Raw genomic sequence first — 21,072 nt, 5'->3', positions numbered from 1 at the left:
GTCATGTCAAGATTTATTATCTATCATTATTTTTGAACTGAAATATTTTCATAAATCATAATCAATGTATGGATACCTAATTGAGATGACGGAAAATTACAATTTTTTTTTAGTTTTTAGTATATTAAAAAATGCGGTCTGTCGCACAGTCCCGTTTTTACCTAGTTTGATATAATATTTTCGTTGAACTGGCAACGTTGCCCTAGAAATTAGAATGACACTTGTGACAAGATCAACTTACACAACTTGAAAAACACGATTTTCGGTTTTAAAGGCTGTATGACACTATGCATTTTCTTGTATCATTTCTAATATCGTTTCTTGTATACATTTTCTTGTATCATTTCTTGTACGTATATTTGTGCCCTGTATGACACTATGCAAGTTCTTGTATCGAAAATTGTATGAAATTCGGCAAGTGATTGGTCGAAATTTTGTTTGTCACAGGGTTTGTGTGACACAGGGTTTGTCACCCTGTGTCACGTTATGGTAGTACTGCATCTACAGACACAGCTGATTTTAAATATTTTATAAAATTTATAAACTTTTATATAATTAACATTTTAATGTTAACCAGAATTTTACGTTGACTGAGGTTGATTATTTGTGTTTTTATTTTGTTTTGATATTTGTGCTAAAATATTTGCATTAGAATTATCTTCAGTTTGATCCAAATTAGGAACTATTGTATTTTCGTCTATTAAAAAATTATGCACCATGAAACCTAAATTTATAGTTTGAACTTTACTAGGAGCTAAATGTATGGTTATTAGTAGAACAGTAGTCCATACCAAACGGTATATTAAGTATCAATAAAAGATTTATAAATAATACCTACAAAAACACAAATAAATTCATCAATACATTATCCCATTTTCATTTCAGCCGCCATTATGGGTAAGTAATTTTGACATATTAGAAGTTTTACCAGCAGGTTTTACGTTTTTGCTCTTTGCGCAGAAATTGGCGCAGTTATTGTACAAGAATCTGTGCCTGACACAAATTCTTGTATCGTTTCTCATATCGTTTCTTGTATCTGTGTATGACACTATACATTTTTTTGACATATCAGAAACGATATTAGAAATGATACAAGAAAATGCATAGTGTCATACAGCCTTTAAGGCCTTTATAATATCCTAATATCCTAATATAAGGCCTAATATCGTTTCTGATATGTCAAAAAAATGTATAGTGTCATACACAGATACAAGAAACGATATCAGAAACGATACAAGAATTTGTGTCAGGCACAGATTCTTGTACAATAACTGCGCCAATTTCTGCGCAAAGAGCAAAAACGTAAAACCTGCTGGTAAAACTTCTAAATGTCATAATGGCGGCTGACAATGAGATCATATGATTTATGTCTTGATGAATTTATTTGTGTTTTGTAGGTAATATTTATAAATATTTTATTGATACTTAATATACCGTTTGGTATGGACTACTGTTCTACTAATAACCATATATTTAGAATAACTTTGGGTTTCATATTGCATAATTTTTTAATAGAGGAAAATACAATAGTTCCAATTTGGATCAAACTGAAGATAATTATAATGCAAATATTTTAGCACAAATATCAAAACAAAATAAAAAACACAAATAATCAACAGTCAACGTAAAAATTCTAGTTATTATAACATTAAAATATTTGTTTTTAAAAGTTTATAAATTTTACAAAATCCTTAAAATCAGCTGTAGACGCAGTACTACCATACAATGTAACGTGACAGGGTGACAAACAAAATTTCGACCAATCACGTGCCGAATTTCATACAGTTTTCGATACAAGAACTTGCATAGTGTCATACAGGGCACAAATGTACATACAAGAAATGATACAAGAAAATGTATACAAGAAACGATATCAGAAACGATATTAGAAATGATACAAGAAAATGCATAGTGTCATACAGCCTTAAGAGTTGTACCAGTTTTTTTTACGCGAAGTGTACAATGTTGCCAAAATTATCGTTTTTTGTTGGAAATGATTTCTTCAACTAAAAATGCCAATCTATTTTGTATTATAGTAACAGAGATAAAAGTGATCTATTATAAATAGTAATATTATCGTAATAATAATTAGTCCATTTGGTGAGACCGCTCCCGTCCGAAAAAATTTCTGATTCGGTTTCTTTGTGGATTCCTATTCAAAAATGTCCCCTTTAAACAAATCTGAAGGGCGCCGGGCGGAATTTTTGGGGAGAAATTGTTTAAACAATTTTTTTAAACAAATACAAAAGATCACGTTTTTTTGCTCTGGGACATATATTTTTAGGTGTTCTGGGTAATTATAAACAAGAAAGGTAACTTGTAATTTTTCTTAAAAATTGATAGTTTTCGAGTTATAAGCGATTTAAAATCTGAAAAATGCGAAAATACGCATTTTCGAGGCTTAAAAACTCATATTTAAATTAGTATTTTTGAGGTTGCCAGATACTTAAATTGAAGATTAAACATTCATCTTCAAGATTCTGAAGAGTGATCGCGTCTAACCTTAATTTATATCGTTGTTTTTTAATTGTTAAATATGCGTGTTTATCCGAATTTTTTTGCCGGTGCGGCGAGCTCTATTTCAAAAATCTTCAATTTTCATCCGAAAAATATTTTTTTTAGATTCTTTGGGACATTCTAAATAAACTAAGTTTCTTGACATTTTTCTCAAAAGATAATAAGGGAAAATGAAAATGTAGTATGTCAAAGTGTGTAAATAATTTATTTCCTTAGCTGAGCGCTTTCGACATAAACGTCATCATCGGAGCTAATGGTCAAATACTAAAAAAGTACCGCTACATAGAGGTGTAAACAAGTGCATCTTAGGAATGTAAATTTGATTTTTAAATTGTGAATGCTAACTTAGTCCTCCGTACAACAGCAAACAGCAAAAAAACAGAAAGAAACGGCCACATACACGTTGCACAAAAACATATAAACTTTTTTCATGGTACGGGTGTCGATATCACCCGTCCATCCTTGGCCTAGTAACAACAGCTGACTTTGAGTTATTATTTTAATTTTAGAAATGAATACTTAATTTAAACCTGGATCATGAAGGTTGACATGATGAAAAAATTAGAAGCCTTTGAGATGTGGTCGTATCGTAGAATGCTCAGAATATCTTGGGTTCAACGCATTTCAAACAGAGAAGTCTTAAACAGAGTAGGTCAAGGCGAAGGTGATTTAACCAAGATGCTAAAAAAGGCAAAACTTGAATATCTGGGGCATATAATGAGAGGTAGCAGAGGTAAAGAAATAAGTTGGTTAATTGTACTAATTGGTTAATAGTTAACTTGCATAAATAAATTACAATAAAATTTTGGTTTGAACAGTTTTATTCATGAAATAATCGCAGCAAATTGCACTCGATCTCTAAAATTATTATCGAATTTTTGCCTTCGTGACACTTTGACATAATTTCACTCCCCTTCGGGTCGTGAAATTAAAACTGTCAAAGTGTCACTCGGGAAAAATTCGATAATTTTAGAGCTCTTGTGCAATTACTACTGAAAAGATTTATTAGGTACTACGTAGCAATAAACATTTTGCCTACAAACGGTTTACAGTAGAACTCCAATTATCCGGACTCCAATTATCCGGATTGTCAATTATCCGTTTCAGTTTGAGAAAAAGAAAAAATCAAGTTTGTAAAAAAATAATTAATTTTACTGTGATTCACTATTGTGTGTCAATATTACGTTATGTAAACTTTGTCATTTACATATTGTTGTGTATACTGTATTGTTTTTCATAATAAATACCGCATATGTTCTCCATTGTGTTTTGCTGTAATTACGTTTCTTTACCGGGAAAGGCCTTTTTCGAGAAAAATCCAATTATCCGGATTTTTTATTATCCGGATCGGGTCCGGTCCCAATTAATCCGGATAATTAGAGTTCTACTGTATTGCCTTTCGTTATTGTGTGCAAACTTTTCTGAGAAAATATTAAGGGGTTTTTTAACCGCCCAGGTAGACCGCAAGCTATAACATAATGGTGACGGTAGACTGCATAGTATAGCGGCACCAACAAATGAATAATGATAAAAGACAAATATGGAACAGGACACACTTTTATTTACTTTTTAAAATGAATGGTTTTGGTTTACAATAGTCCTTTTCAAATCCTGAAAAAACTATATATATTTTTGAAAAATTTAAACGGAGAATGAAAGATTACATTATTACCGACGGCCCAAAGTTCCTTAGAATAAACAAAAAGTCTCTTTTCTCTTTTTTTCTTCATCCCTGTAAATTATTAAAATAAACATTATAGAAGTTTTCAGGGACTTTTTGCCCTCGGTAATAATGTAATCTTTTATTCTGCGTTAAAATTTTTCAAAAATATTTATTAGTTTTTTCAGGACTCGAAAAAAATATGCATTTAAACATTAACCCGAAATTTTATGCACCCGCTCTTAATTTTGAAAATACAGAGACTTTAGAGAGACGTGACAACGCGATTCGGCTACTTTCGGGCCTTTCGGCCCGACTCGGGCGAAAGGGAGAGGCCTTCGCAAAAGAAGCATGTTGTTTGCTGCGTGTCAAATAATGTATCCTTGTTGTATTTATGGTGTCGTGTCGAACTTTTAACAGGTCCGCTATTTCAAATGTAGGTTCGAGGCCCTGTGTATGAGCTCGCTATGTTCCTTTTAAATCTGAATGTAACTGTATAACCATATAACCATGAGAGAAGTAATGGAACAAAATTGGTCATAAAAATGTGGTAAAACTGACACGAGATGAAGTATAGTTACCTGCTTTCTTTGTGCTTCAGTTTCAGCTTGAAGCAAATCTGCTAAACCCTCGACTTCAGTTAGATCTAATTTTCCATTAAAAAAAGCTCTTCTAGTAAATTCTCCTGGTTCAGCCAATCTCAAATTGGAAATTGTTCCCAATGAATCTAAGACAGCGTTGATAATTGCAACACCTCCATGAACTTGAAATTCCACACTGTCCTCACCAGTAAAACTTTTTGGACCTTCAAAAAGTATAGTGCATAAATAAGTACCTACAGTTTTTTCAACGGATCTTTGCACAAACGTGATTATTGATTTTAAAACAAGTTAAATCAAAACATTAAGTGAAACGTACGTCGACAAGTACAGTCAATGGAATTATTAGGAAATGTCTATTATCCCGTGGACGTATTTTATAAAGTTAGTTTATTAAAGTGTTTGAACTTTTTTCACTATTGAGGAGATTGATGAACTCAACATTAAACAGATTGAACACCATACCGACTATTACTAATGTAAAGATAAATATAAAAAGGTAATATACAGGGTGATTGATTCGTAGGGTAAAGCTCAATAGCTCCGCTATAGTAATAGATAGCAATAAAAGTTAATAACAAAAATTTTAGCCACCTTTGAGATTCACATTACAAAATTAGTTAGAATGTTACAGGGTGTTCGATAACACAGTGGCAGACCAAACTCATGTTTTTTTTTTAATGGAACACCCTATATTTTATTTTAAATTCGAAATCCTGTTAACTTCTCCATCACAAAAATATAAAGGTTTGTTATGTTATACAGGGTATTTACAAAGTTATAACCAATTTTATATGAAAATCGTAACAAGTTCAACTCCCTGTATAAATAAAAATAAGCAAAACAACAATGGTTTATTAATGCCATATTTTTTTAGCGTATTTTCAAAATTTTCAAGAATCATCGATATTGCTAATTTTCTTTATATCAAATACAGGGTGAGTCAAAACGCAAGTACATTATTTTCTCAGTAATTTTAAATGGAACACCCTGTATTTTATATCACTATTGAAAAGTACCATTACCGTACTTTAATTTTTAGATAACATTCCCTATGTCTAAATTTATTAGTTTTCGAGATATTTTCATTTTTCAATGGACCAGTAGCGTGGCCACCCAAATCACCAGAATTTAATAAACTGGACTGATTTTTTTGGGGTTACGTTAATAATAAAGTTTATAAAATACCTCCAACAACAAGGGATGAGATGGAAAATAGAATACAAAGTGTATTTCGATGTGTTAATTTACAAATGCTCCGTAGAGTAAGTAGCTCATTCAATGATCGTTTTTAGGCTTACATAAATGTGTTAGGAGATAATTTTGAACACCTTATGTAATTAAATATTAAAAATATTTTATTAAAAGTAGCTTCTAATTTATTCAAACATGTTTTTTTGCAAAATGTATTACTGATAAATTATGTTTCGTTCTTTATTTGTTACATTGTTACATTTACATACAAAAGTAGTGTTTAATTGTCTTCACAAAATATTGTATTTTGTGTGTTTTTTTTGTAAAATTTATTACTAATTTTCTTTGTTTATTTGTTGCATTTACATAAGAAGATAGTTTTTAATTGTTTCAAAAATGTTGCATGTAGTGGCTGTGTTTTTGTTTGTAAAATGTATTACTAATAAATTATTTTTATTTCTTTACTTGCTACAGTGTTACATTGATTACCGGATTGATAATCGGTAATCTTCAATTGTCAATTCAGTCATAGCTTACTTAAAATTTAGATAAATTTAAACACCTAAAATAATTTGCTCTGAAAAATGAAAATATCTCGAAAACTAATAAATTTGGGCATAGGGAATGTTATATAAAAATTAAAGTACGTTAATGTTACTTTTCAATAATGATATAAAATACAGGGTGTTCCATTTAACATTACTGAGAAAATAATGTACTTGCGTTTTGACTCACCCTGTATTTGATATAAAGAAAATTAGCAATATCAATAATTCTTAAAAATTTTGACAATAAATAAAAAAATATGGCATTAATAGACCATTGCTGGTGTGCTTATTTTTATTTATACAGGTAGTTGAACTTGTTACGATTTTCATACAAAATTGGTTATAACTTTGTAAATACCCTGTATAACATTACAAACCTTTATATTTTTGTGATGGAGAAGTTAACAGGATTTCGAATATAAAATAAAATATAGGGTGCTCCATTTAAAAAAACATAAGTTAGGTCTGTCACTGTGTTATCGAACACCCTGTAACATTCTAACTAATTTTGTAATGTGAAGCTCAAAGGTGGCTAAAATTTTTGTTTTTAACTTTTATTGCTATCTATTACTACAGCGGAGCTATTGAGCTTTACTCTACTAATCAATCACCCTGTATAAATAAAAAAAACCAAAAATCAAAAAGTAATCTCGAAAATAAACAAATGTTTTCGATCGACAGAACTACAAGTTGAGGTTACATAATGGGTGCGTTCAGACGACCACAGTGGCTGGACAGCTGAGTAAGCGGTAGCGTTTAGAGACGATACCGCTGGAAGTCAGCCGCTGAGAGATTTACTAAGCTTTTCCTATCAACGCTGGATACAACCACTCAGCCGATTTCTGCTGACAGTCAGCCGCTGTGGTCGTCCGAACGCAACCATTGACACTGACAATTTGTAGTTTAAAAAATATTACTTTTCTCTAGCTCTAGCTTAAAAATAAATGATTACCGGATGTTTAAATTTCATTTAAACATACGAAATAATTTAAAATATTTCGTCAAGTTCCATTTTCTTTAATGTCAATTTGTCATTATAATATAAGTATATAAGTATATTTGTATACTTCATCTAATTTACTTACCGTTGCACGTTATCCGCGTCATAGGCCGAGACGTCACATGATACCAACATGAAATATTTAGGCGGTAGGTGTGTTCTTTTTAGAATCACTTTGCCGAGTACACTGGCGTTACAGCCACTAGGCATATTTTACTATATACGCGTAGAAATAATATTTAAAGATTTCTATTAATGTTAACTTAAAAAAATACACAATAATATGTTTCATTTAATTTGTATAAATGGATTATAAAGCGTTTTTATGAAGCACATTTGTTCGGAATACACTGTAACTATAATCGAACGAAGGTGATATTTTGGCATAAATTGGTAACATTTATGGACAGTATGGACAGTTGCGGTGATTACACTTCATATTTGTTTATATTTTTTACTATAAGTATTTGTTTCATTATATTTACTGTTTTTATTATGTACTTTAACGTAAGATTATAACTTAATTCTTGTTTTCTATTTCTAAAGTTTTTATTTATTTACATTGAATATTAATTTGTTTTGCTGTATAATCCACTTCCGCAAAAATTGTGTGATGTATTTGATTTAAAATGAATTCAAGAATTTTTTGTAATTGGGCAACAATGTCAACTTAGATCTCTAACGTAAATAATGACGTGCAACGGTAAGTAAATTAGACGGACTGTATGTCAATTACCGTCTCTTTGCAAAGACAATGACGTCGACTTTGCAAAGTAACAAGACACTTACTCAACACACACACTACACATTACACCTGAGTTAGTGATAAGTTATACAATTACGTGGCTAAAGGTTCTAGTACTAAACCAAGGCCAGAATCAGAAAAAAAAATATTTGTATGTAGATTTTAAGATTATAGCCCAGTAAATGAAGAAAGAAGAAAAATGATCCAAGACTTACAAGAGTGCAAAATACCAAATAAAATTATAAGAATGATAGAAATGACAATGCGAGATTCCCAAGCAACAATAGACACCGGAAGAGAGAGAACAGAAATAATAAAAATAAAAAATGGAGTAAGACAAGGAGATGCGCTCTCAACGGTATTATTTATTTTATCATTAGACAAGATAATAAAAAGTTGTCAAACGCAGGAACTATAAATAAAAATACAGTACAAATAATTGGATATGCGGACGATATAACCATAGTAGCAACAGATAAAAGGGCATTAAAGAAAACCTTCCAAGAAATAGAAAACGAATCCAAACTGAGAGGACTGGAAATAAATGAAAATAAAACAAAATACATGAATGTAAGTAAAAAAAAGAAGACGCAACTGACAGAAATGACAATAGACGCACACAGCTTCGAAGAGGTTGAAACGTCCAAATATTTGGGAGTATTAGTCAACAGAAGAAATGAAAGTGTAGATATGAAAAGAAGAATTCAAGCAGGAAACAAAGCATTAGAAGCACAGAAATAAAAAAATTTTCAAAGATAAGAAGATAAGCCGAAATACAAAAATGAAAATCTACAAAACGACCATAAGACCAATAGTGCTATATGCTTTGGAGACATTCACATTAACAGCAAGAGAAGAAGAACAGCTGAAAATTTTTGAGAGAAAAATTATGAGAAAAATTCTGGGACCAAAGAGGGAAAACGAAGAGGATACAAGGCAATGGATGAACCACGAAATACAAGAATGGATGGGTCAAGAGAACATAGTTAGAGCAATAAAAGCACAGAGAATTAGATGATATGGACACATAATGAGAAGACAGCAGAACAATCCGTTAAGAGTTATAACCGAATGGATACCACCAGGTACAAGAACCAGAGGCAGGCCTAAACTCAGATGGAGACAACAAGTGGAAGAAGACTTAAGAAGTATGGAAATTAGAAATATAGGAAGGAAAATCAAAGAGAGAGAAGAATGGAGAAAGGTAGTGGAAACAGCGAAGTCACACCAGCAACTGTAAAACCAAGCTCAGAATAGGATGATCCCCCACAAAAAGGATCTTCAAGTGAAAACAGCTTCAGCTTCCTCGGGAGCGTATAGCTTGTAGTGTGTCAATTTTAAAACTTACAATGGGTTATATCTCACGAACAAATGCTGATATCGAAAAATGCTTAAAACCGTTTCTAGGATAGTAAGGGGGAACTAAAATGACATGAAAGAGAACTCACCCCCATCAACCTCCTAGGCCCCACGCACCACAACCAAAAAAGTTTAAATTGCAAACCCCTACTTGTGATACATCATTGAAAAGGCTGTAAAAAATGCTATCCAATAATATAGATAATAATTATACAGGGTGAAGCAATACCTGCGAAACTTTGGCTTAAATGGAAAATTTAATGAGGTTTTTGTTGAACTACAAAATTGTTAAAAATGTCAATTAAATAAATATTCAAAGTTTGTAAACATTGTTATGTAAACAATAATACAGATTATTCTCAAATTCTGCACGAACTTTGTCAAATATTGTTCTAGTAATAGCGCGACATGCTTGACTAATTCTTTCTCGCAATTCCCCAAGTGACGCAGGTTGAGTTTTATAAACAACTGACTTAAGGCCATAATAAAAATCAGGTGGCGGTAAGTCTGGTGACCTCGGTGGCCACTCAATAGGACCTGTCCTTCCAATCCATTTGTTCGGATAATTAGTATCCAACCAGTGCTTAACTGGAGCTGCATAGCGAGGAGGTGCTATATCTTGTTGGAAGTGCAGCAAATCTTCGTCTAGAGCTAGGTTGCCTTGGTCGTAAATGCTTTTTATTAAATATTTGAGCTGCCCGTAAATAACACTAATTCTGGGAGGCAAATATGAAAATGATTTCCACGCTTTCAGGTATACTGTAAACCATCGTGACAACAACTACAGCTGAATGACAGTACCGATCGTACAAATGGTGAAAACTAATGACATTAATTTAAAAGTCTCAAATAAACCAAAAATTATTGAATCTGACAAAACCCAAAAAAATATGTTTTCAACTTAAGTTTTATTTAAGAGAAAAAAGTACCGACGTACACTTATCACTCAAAATAATAGTCCGGGAGATAGCATTACAATAATACAAAAGTCATAGTAAGCCGGCTGATGTTAACACTCTGTATAATTATTATTTATACCATTGGATAGCATTTTTTATAGCCTTTTCAATGATGTATCACAAGTAGGGGTTTGCAATTTAAACTTTTTTGGTTGTGGTAGGTGGGGCCTAGGGGGTTGATGGGGGTGAGTTCTCTTTCGTGTCATTTTAGTTCCCCCTTACTATCCTAGAAAGGGTTTTAAGCATTTTTCTATATCAGCATTTGTTCGAGAGATATAACCCTTTGTAAGTTTTAAAATTGACACACTGTATATATAAATGAACGGGAAATTCGGCGATACCGTGTAATTTTCAGGGGCAACTCCGAATTGCATGATTATTTGGATTTAGGTTCTACTTACCCTCCACTTCAAAGTTGAAATTGTGCCGTTGGTTGCTTTTACTTGGGGGGTGACAGTCACCCCTTCTCGGGGGTGAAAAACATACGTTCAAGATAAGACCGGAAATGAATAAATTGACTGATTTTAAGCAACTTTTGTACTATAGAGTTTTTTACGTAAGTCAATACTTTTCGAGTTATTTGCCATTGAAAATGTTGATTTTTCGATCAAAAAACTATGTTTTCAGACGGTTTTTCGCAAATAACTCAAAAAGTAAATATTTTATCGAAAAAAATATCCCTAGCAAAAGTGTAGCTTATAAAACCCAAAAAAATGGTGTATCAGTAAAGTCTATCAATCAAATAAAAACAAAGTTGTAGCTCATGAAAAATACGTTCTTATTCGTCTAATTCCAAATCGAATATTTCAAGCTGAAATCACCGAAAAATTAAGCACTCTTCGGGAAAAACCCATTTAAACTTTTTTAAAGTGTTTATAAAAAGCTTTGTTTTAATTGTTAACAAAAGTTTTAGCATTAAAAATAAGCGAGTTCCGCTCAAAATAAAGTTGGCCCTCTTTTTTGTGTAAAAAATCATGAAAATCTCGCCTTATTTAGCTCCCCAAATGAAATTAATCGCTACCGCTTTACAAACAATTTACTTACCTATCTATTTTTTATATGATGTCAGTCTTACCGGTTTAAAGTGTTTATTTTTAAAAAGGTTATAATTGAGAAAGCTTGAATGGGTCACTAATCACGAGTGTATGCAAATTTTGAACAGCCATATCTTAACCAATTTTTGGCTTACGGAGAAACAAAATGAAACTAGCATATTTATAATAGCAAAACCTACATTTTTTTACTATTTAAGATTTTTCTTATCACTAATACTTTTTAAGTTATCTTGAAAAAATGAAATTTTTCAAAAATTGTTTTTACTATAAAACCAAATGTTTTCAAAAATAAGCACTTCAGACCAATCAAACTTACAGATCATATAAACAATATACATACAGTTAAAATAGATGGTAAAGCCAAACGATTAATTTCATTTAGGGTGCTAAATAGAGGGAGGTTTTCACGAAATAACTCGAAAAGTATTGACTTACGTAAAAAACTTTATAGAACAAAAGGTGCTTAAAATAAGTCAATTTATCCATTTCCAGCCTTATTTTAAACACGCGTTTTTCACCCCCCGAGAAGGGGTAAATGTCACCCCTAAAGTAAAAGCAACCAACGGCACAAATTCAACTTTGAAGTGGAGGGTAAGTAGAACCTAAATCCAAATTTTCATGCAATTCGGGGTTGCCCCTGGAAATTACACTCCGAAACGGTCATTTATTGGGCTATTAGCAATAAGTGACAATGTGTAAGAAAATGAAAACAATTCACCGTGCTCTGAACTGTCAAAAAAAAAACTTCAAGCACGAAAAAGTCAGAAAATCAGAAAAAAGTTAGATGAATTTTTTCTCTTGAAGAAATACGTTGTTTCTAAAAGTTTTCACTCACAAGAAACAATACTTTGTTTCTCTTTAAGTTTTACATATTACTTTATGTAAAATAATAGTTTTTTACTGATAAGAAGCAGTACTTCGTTTCTTCAAGTTTTTATTCTCAAGATAACACAATACTTTTTACTACCACCTGACTCCAGATACTCCAAGAATTATACTGAAAATTCTCAGATTGGACAACCTCACCTCACCCTCCACTCCCTTTGTGATTTAAAGACGAACTTTTTTTCCGTTTTATTTTAGTAAGTTTATGCCACGGACTAGTCAACATATCTGTAAGTTAATTTATTGTTCAGCTAGAATATTCTAGCTATTAAGTTCAGCTAGAATAGGGTTTTCAGGTTTTTTCATTTAACTATATATTTTTTTGTCCTCTTATTTACTATTATTTTGTTTTTCTCATTTACAATATACAATATTCCTAGTTATACGTTTTTTTTTAAATTTATCTTTAGCTTTAGTGAAATTATATGTCAGCTCATTTTTCTCTTTAGTACCTTTGCCATCTACAGTATTTTCTTTTGAGGCACAATATTGATATTTCGATATTAAAGCAACAGCTCTTCTATTTACGATCCTGCACCAGTGCTTGTACATATCTAAACCAAGATCTTTTTAAGATTTTTGGACACTTGGTTAACTCAATTGTTAACACCGGAAGTAATCAAATAAGAGAGCAACAGTTAGTCCTTCTAACAATTATGTTTGAAACTAAAAATTACAATGAAATGTACAAAGAATAAAAGTTTAAATAATATAAAAACCATTTTCAAGTACAACAAATGCGCCAATTTCCCTGAAAATGATAAACGTCAAAATTATGAGTAAACGTATCAAAAACATGCCATATCGCTTATCCTTGTTTAACTTATTGTGGTTTCTATGGACAAGCGGCTTAATTTTGCTATACTATGGTTGGTTTTTAAACCACGAGGAGTAAACTAAAAAGACAGATTCACATTCAAGATAGTCACTAGAAAAATCACCAAATACATCTTCTTTCTTGGTTGATCTTTTCGGCCTTTGACGGAAATCCATAAATATTATATTATACTAATACGTCGATAAAGAGTTCGAAAAACCACTGTATATTTTATAAAAGCAGACTAAAAATCTAAAAATTAAAGGAATAACGCAGGAAACACAAAAAATCGCCGATATAACTTAATTAACCTATGAAATGCCAGAAGTATCAAAATTTAATGAATGTAATTAATGTCAAAATTTCATAACAGTGGAGTAAACTCACGGTGAGTAAACTTGTCTGAGGTTGGACCAATTACAAACAAGCATTACGGCGCGGTAAATTTGAATTACTCCTCTTGGTAGACCATAGCTTCTGTGAGTAAAAAAGAGACCTAATATAAAAAGTAATTCGTGAATCATTTCACTCATGTGCAAAGATCTGTTGGAACAACAACTGTACTTAACGACGTTCTACACCTTCGTTGCGGGGTATGCCTCTCAGAGGAAAAGGGGGAAAACTTATATGCAAGCGAATGTTGGTAACAATGCATGTATAACAAAATACTCAAGTCATATGTTTCAAGATTGAATACTTTATAAAAATAAATTATAATAAATTACGGAAATTACGGAATTAATTATAATAAATAAATTAAAAATAAATGGTACGGTAAACAATCCGCATTTTTTAATATGTTATTCCTTAAAAAAAAACCTTTAATTTAAGCACAAATAATTAAAAATCGTAAGTTTGGGTCAAAAGTTATTAACTTCTTAAGAATTCTCATAAGAGCCCATGTTAAAACTTAACTTTGACAGTTAATAGTAATTAAACGGCACGGTAAAACAATTTTTAAAAAATCAAGTCTTAGTTTTTTGAAGTAAACTATAACATACTAAAATTTCATGCAAATCCTTAATTCTTTGCCGAAGGTGTAGAACGTCGTTAATGTTACTTTGTTTTACAACTATGTATAATTATTAATAATATTATATTTATCAATGGAATGTAATTTTTTGGCAAAATTATGTACAAGCAATTAAATTTACCTGGAAACCACAATACCAACCCTTTGTCAATCACTTCTCCATTTATAGGGTTCTTAATACTTTTTAAAATAGCTGTTCTTGGCATTGGAGTTGATGATAAACCAGTCATTAATTTAAGGGCTGTTTCAGAATTTGAACCAGATACCCGAATTACTGCAACACCACACTTACCATGACCTAAAAATCATACTAAAGTAATAGATCATTTTATGAGATAAAGTAATAGATCATTTTATGAGTATGATAATAGATCAGACAATACATTCATTCAGACTGTTTAGTTTTCAATTTGATATATACCCTATACATGGCAATACTGCTTCCCCGCTTCCCACATAATGCATGTGATTCGCGCCGATTCATTCAGTCATTCTATAGTGGCAATGCAACTCCTCATAAGCAATGTGGCCAATTTTAGCGCTTCCTTCAGCGGCATGATACAATAACTAAAGATATGACATGGAGTCGGTGGGCGGGGCCTATGTAGCTACGTCACTCTGTGAGTAGAACAGCATTAAATTCAGTGTTGTCGTATAGTAAACGTTGTTTATTTTTTTTGTTTAAGGTGAATTTTACTTACAATTTGTTAAACTTTTATTAAAAATGAGGTGTGCCGTGTTTGGTTGTAATGTGGACAATCAATTTCGATCGGTTTCGATACGAATATCAAGTTTTTAGTTTCCCAAAAGACAAAAAAGTGCGATGTGTGTGAAAACAATTATGTAAACGTAAACGTGCAGACAATTTTGCTCGTATCTGTTCAACACATTGTAACAGCGACGATTATGAACGCAATCTGAAACACGAGCTGCTTGGATATTCTCCTAAAAATTGTCGATGCCTTAAAAAAGAAGCTATTCCATCCCAAAATTTAGCCAAAGCGGGAAAAGGCAAAATGGATTCTGGTAGAGAGTAACTAACTATTTTTAATGGGAAATAAGCCACAAGTTTACTAAAAAATTATTTTATTAACGTTTAGACGTCAAAATCGGATGCCGTTGTCAAAATACAAAAAATATTAATGGATTAAACAAAAATGCTGTTGCTTAGTAAAAAATTCTTCTAATAATTTATTTAATCAGACTCATTTATATCGGTAATTCAGACATATATAATACATTTTAAAGGAGAAGACTTTAAAATGATATTGCCAATTGTTAATTCGATTACATGAAATCAACTTCAACTCAAGAATATCCGTCACAGAAAAAAATCATAGCATGTGGATCTGTCTTTAAAAATACAACTACATGCAACGGTGACAGTAAAATTCTCGCGTAGAGATTCCATAGTAAGTAACGAGGGAAAATCAGGAAAAAACTTTGTGATACTATCCCGATATCGTCAGTATTAGGTCTTACTTTAGTTTACTTTCAAAACTAATACCAGATTCTAATATAATACGATAATAATAGTAAGACCTAATACTTACGATGTCATGATAGTATTACGAGGTTTTTTCCTGGTTTTCCCTCGTGATTTACTACGGAATCTCTAACGCGAGAATTTTACTGTCACCGGTGCATGTGGTTGTCTTTTTAAAGACAGATTACATGCTATGATTTTTTTTTTGTGGCGGATATTCTTGAGTTGGGGTTGATTTCATGTAATCGAATGAACAATTGGCAATATCATTTTAAAGTCTTCTACTTTAAAATGTATAATATATGTCTGAATTGCCGATATAAACGAGTCAGATTAAATCAATTATTATAAGAATTTTTTACTAAGCAACAACATTTTTGTTTAATTCATTAATATTTTTTGTATTTTGAGAACGGCATCCGATTTGGACGTCGAAACGTTAATAAAATCATTTTTTTGGTAAATTGTGGCTTAATTCCCATTAAAAATAGTTAATTACAAAAATGCCACAAGAAAATAGCTTCAGAACGACAGTAGAGAGCAACGCTGAGTATTATACAGTGTAATATACATATAATGAGACCTATCTTGCCTAATAATAAAAAATCATGTTTGTAATTGATTTCTATTATTAGATTATGTTCTCAATAATTATATTTGATCATACTAAACAAAACAGCACTTCTCGAAAATTTCACAACTGATATTAAAAGCTAAAATCCCCAATCATAATGGCAATGCATTCGAAATGTCAAGGATTTACTCACAACGTGACGTCATGCGCGACCTGAACGAAATTAGGAACGCTGCGTGTCGTATCTTGGGTTATTGTATCATGCTTCAGCGGGCTATATCTAATCCAACACTAAATAGACAGCATGTCTACAGGATGATTCATTAAGAATGTCCAATCTCTGAGTTGTAGATTCTAGACATCAAAATATTTAACACAAATCACTTAAATAAAATGTGGCTCATTACTGAGTTACAGGATGTTTTATTAAATTTAAAAATTCAATAATTATTTTTACCCAGAACTTTAAAACTATTTGACATATCCTTGTCATACTTTGTAGAGATTGTAGGTACTGTACACCCTACTAAGTTATGAAAAACAAACGTTTCTGGTTACTACCAGAGGCGTACGACAAGGAAAAGTGAATGGTTGGCCCTTCCCAAATTCTACGCCACTGGCGAAATCGCTATTTTAGCGCAATATTCCGATTCCCCAATACTTTCTATGTAAATTATATACTCTTCATTCTTAACCATAAAGTCATTCGTTTTCGAGATATTTGAAGTTGAAAATGAAACTGCACAGCTACTTTGAAATGTATTGTGCCCTTTCATTTTTAACTTCAAATATCTCGAAAATTAATGATTTTATCGATACGAATGAAAAGTATATAATTTACATAGAAAGTATTGGAGAATCTAAAAATTTCACTAAAATAGTAATTCCGCCAGTGGTGTAGAATGTGGGAAGTAACCAGAAGTACCAGTTATGGTAGTAACAAGAAACGGTTATTTAACATAATTTAGTAGGGTGTACACTACCTACACTTTCTGCCAAGTATGATAAGGATATGTCAAAGACTTTTAAAGTAGTGTATACAAATATTGTTGTTAATATTTAAACCAAATCACTCAATAAAATGTGGCTCCTTATTGACTTAATTAATTTAAAAATTATTTGTACCCGATACATTAAAAGTATTTGACATATTCTTATCATACTTGCCAAAAAGTGTCGGTACTGTACATCCTACTAAAATATGTTAAATAAACGTTTCTAGCTACTACCAGAGGCGTACGACAGGGGAAAATGAATGGTTGAGCCTTTCCAAATTCTACGCCACTTACGGAATTGCTATTTTAGCATAATTTTTAGATTCTTAAATACTATCCATGTAAATAATATACCATTCATTAGTAACGATAAAATCGTTATTATTTGAGATATTTGAAGTTAAAAATGAAAGAGCGCAATAAATTAATCAAAATAGGTACCGTTTCATTTTCAACTTCAAATATCTCGAAAACTAATGACGTTGCCGTTCCAAATGAAGAGTACATAGCATAAAATAGCAATTCCGCCAGTGGCGTAGAATTTGTAGACACTGTCCCCTGTCGTACGCCTCTGGTAGTAGCCAGAAACGTTTATTTATCATAATTTAGTAACGTGCAGAGTACCTACACGTTCTGCCAAGTATGCTAAGGATATGTCAAACAGTTTTAAAGTAAAAACAGTTGTTATTATATTTGTTTTTAAATAAAACACCCTGTAACTCAGTAACGAACGAGCCACATTTTATTTAAGAGCCACATACTTAATGAATCACCTTGTATATAGGCATTCTCAATGTAAATTTTGTGGAACGCTATACTGCACAAAGTGAGTATAGGCCGGTCTAGTTAGACTCAAAAATAGGAGTGAGGTTACAATAATTACCATCAAGCTGAAAATTGGCAGGATTGTTCAAAATATTGGCAAAATAAATAAAATGTAAAAGTCCTCATAAATCCGACCCGAGCTAAAATATTTACGCGGGGTCAAAGGTCACCAAATATGGTTTTTAGCGATTGTCAGCGAAACGGTAAGTTTTATCATAAAATTCGTTCTAACAAAAAATGTAGATTATATAATTATCTATAAAAAATATCCTAATACTTTTTTCCTAAGAGCCACCGTTTTCGAGATACAACGATTCAAAGAGTTGAAAGAGTTCTAATCGCCATAATATGTATTAGTACACCACGTATATACATCACTGAAGCTGTAATAACAAGTAAACATAATATTCTATCGGCCAACTTAACTTATATTACACATAATAATATAAGATATTATAAAAATATGATAATGATTCTACTATATAGCTTGCAGTCTACCGAGGAATGCAATGTATAAGCTGTATTATATTACAGTGACAACAAAAAATCTTTACAAAGTGAATTTAACGCGAAAATAATAAGAATTATTTCAATTTTACGGCTTATTCCCAACAAAAATAGTAATTTGATATGACAAAGTATTAACTTATAATAATTCTTCTTACTTATGCGTCTTATTCAATTTGTCAAGATGGGTTTTGTCTGAATAAACACGTTCTATCTGTACGTCGGCTAATCTAATCACCCTACCTATTCTTTTCTCAGAAGGGTTTGAACATAATAATGAAAGCCAACTTTCTAGGCAAAATGTTTATTGCTAAGGCCGAGGCCAAACGGGCGATAATTTACGGCGCCGTAAGAGCAGTAAACCTGACGCGGCATTGGTTGACTAACTCCTGTCTCATCTCCAATTGGTGGAGGAGTTAGTCAACCATGGGTTTACTGCTGTTACGGCGCCGTAAATTATCGCCGTGTGGCCTTTCGCTAAGTACTAATGAACATTTCAATATACAATAAACTTTATGCAAATTAAGTTTGTTTACTATTATGCAAATTACACCGTAATCTTCCTGGGTGGAAAAATCCTTCAGGTAGATGACGTAATGATAATTGAAACAGCCATAGAGCAATTCAATTTAACAAATACAACTATTGTTGTAGGTGAAGATGTAAACTTGCTCGTATTACTCACTGCTCGAACTCCAATCGAAAAAACTATCTTTTTTTTAAACCTGGAAATGCTCAACACCAATCGGAAATATATCCATCGAAAAGTTTATCTAATTTTGCAAAGTGTCAAAATCATATACTATTTTTACTCGCAATAACTGGCTGCGATACGACATCGGCATTTTTCAGGAGGGGTAAAACGACTGTTTTTAAAAAAACTAATTCAACTCCACAAGAAGCTATTTCCCACGGAATTAGCTTTCTTCTCTCTATGCATGGAGCGCCTAAAAAAACTACGTGCTTAGATAAGTTTCGATATGCATGTTTCTTTAAAAATACTCGAAATAAAAAACAAGTGCAGTTATCTTGTCTTCCTCCAACCCCAGCGGCTGCTCATCAACATCTTTTTCGGGTATATTACCAAGTTCAAGTGTGGCTTGATTATCAGCTAAACCCAAAAGAGAGTTCATTAGAACCAATTCAAACTTTACTCCCACCTGCGCCGGAAAAACTCCTGAACACAATTTTTTGCAACTGTAAAAAGGAATGTAGCGCTAAATGTAGTTGCAAAAAAGTTGGATTGTCTTGTTCGGTAGAATGCACTAATTGTCAAAACGATGGACAACGATAGGAAAACGATAGGAGCCATGCGATGTGTCATTATTAGGGCAATTTACTTGCACCCAGGATGAAAAGAAGAAGAAGAAGAAGAACTAGAAGGTGAAGAAGAAGAAGAACAAGGAGAAAAGGAAGCAGAAGTATTAGAAAATTATGAACCAGTTGGATAAATTTCCCTTTTTTTAATTTATACCGCTTTTTATAACTTTTATCATTTTAACCCTTGCTAATATCAATTATTCAATGGCTTCAACTTCAAATTGTCAGCGGCCGTGGAGTAACGGCATATTCGCTGGCCTCATATGCCAGTGCACGTGGGTTCGAGCCCTGCCAAAGACAAACCATTTTCATTTCCAATAATGACACGAGCCGTCTCATCGTGCCTCGGAGAGCACGTTAAGCCGTCGGTCAGCTGGGCTAGTGTACATCGGCACTAGTTACTTGAAACAGGATTAAAGATGTAAATGGCGCCAGAACTGTCCGAAAGGATCTCCCTGGCAAAAATGCCATACGATATTATTATTATAACTTCAAATTAAACAGAATCATAACAGATCCGTGGAATAGGCCTACTGGGGAAATCACGTTAATAAACGCACTAAGTACACTACCTCGAAGGTGATGTGGAAACGTGTGCGCATATTATGACAATTACAACTTTTTGAATCGTTGTATCTCAAAAACGGTGGCTCTTAGGAAAAAAATAAGACATTTTTTATAGATAATTACCCATTCTACTACAGCGAAACTTACCGTTTCGCTGAAAATCGCTAAAAACTATATTTGGTGACCGCGTAATTTTTTTAGCTCGGATCGGATTTATGAGGACTTTTTAGATTTCATTTATGATGGTATTTTAAACATTCGGATGTGTAAGTTGACCGGAGTAGTATGTTAAAATAAGATTGACAATAAATAAGGTAAGGTCGCCAATTAAGGCCACCTTAACGTTTAAATATCTGTAATATTTTATTCAGGAACAATATGGGGGAAAACTCTTGTATAGCGTATTGCCTAACATTTTAGCTATCGA

At 32.2% G+C, this 21,072-nt stretch overlaps 1 protein-coding gene across 4 annotated transcripts in view; it reads right to left on the bottom strand.

Moving 5' to 3' along the window:
* The window catches only part of LOC114342914 (tRNA modification GTPase GTPBP3, mitochondrial), a 64,618-nt gene that overhangs the window by 20,214 nt on the left and 23,332 nt on the right, over nucleotides 1-21,072 (bottom strand). For 3 of the 4 annotated variants that reach the window (XM_028293717.2, XM_050656429.1, XM_050656430.1), the window contains 2 exons: nucleotides 14,493-14,669; nucleotides 4,759-4,982 (listed from right to left, as the gene is read on the bottom strand). In XM_028293717.2, the coding sequence (XP_028149518.2) occupies nucleotides 4,759-4,982; nucleotides 14,493-14,669 (401 nt within the window). Of the gene's footprint in view, nucleotides 1-4,758; nucleotides 4,983-14,492; nucleotides 14,682-21,072 lie in introns of all 4 variants that reach the window. The other variant, XM_028293719.2, reaches the window with a different exon arrangement.

Source organism: Diabrotica virgifera, chromosome 7 (assembly GCF_917563875.1).
Source record: "Diabrotica virgifera virgifera chromosome 7, PGI_DIABVI_V3a".
Taxonomy (NCBI): Eukaryota; Metazoa; Arthropoda; class Insecta; order Coleoptera; family Chrysomelidae; genus Diabrotica; species Diabrotica virgifera.
Note: the sequence above shows the minus strand (reverse complement) of the source record. Positions and strands in the feature narration are given on the sequence as shown.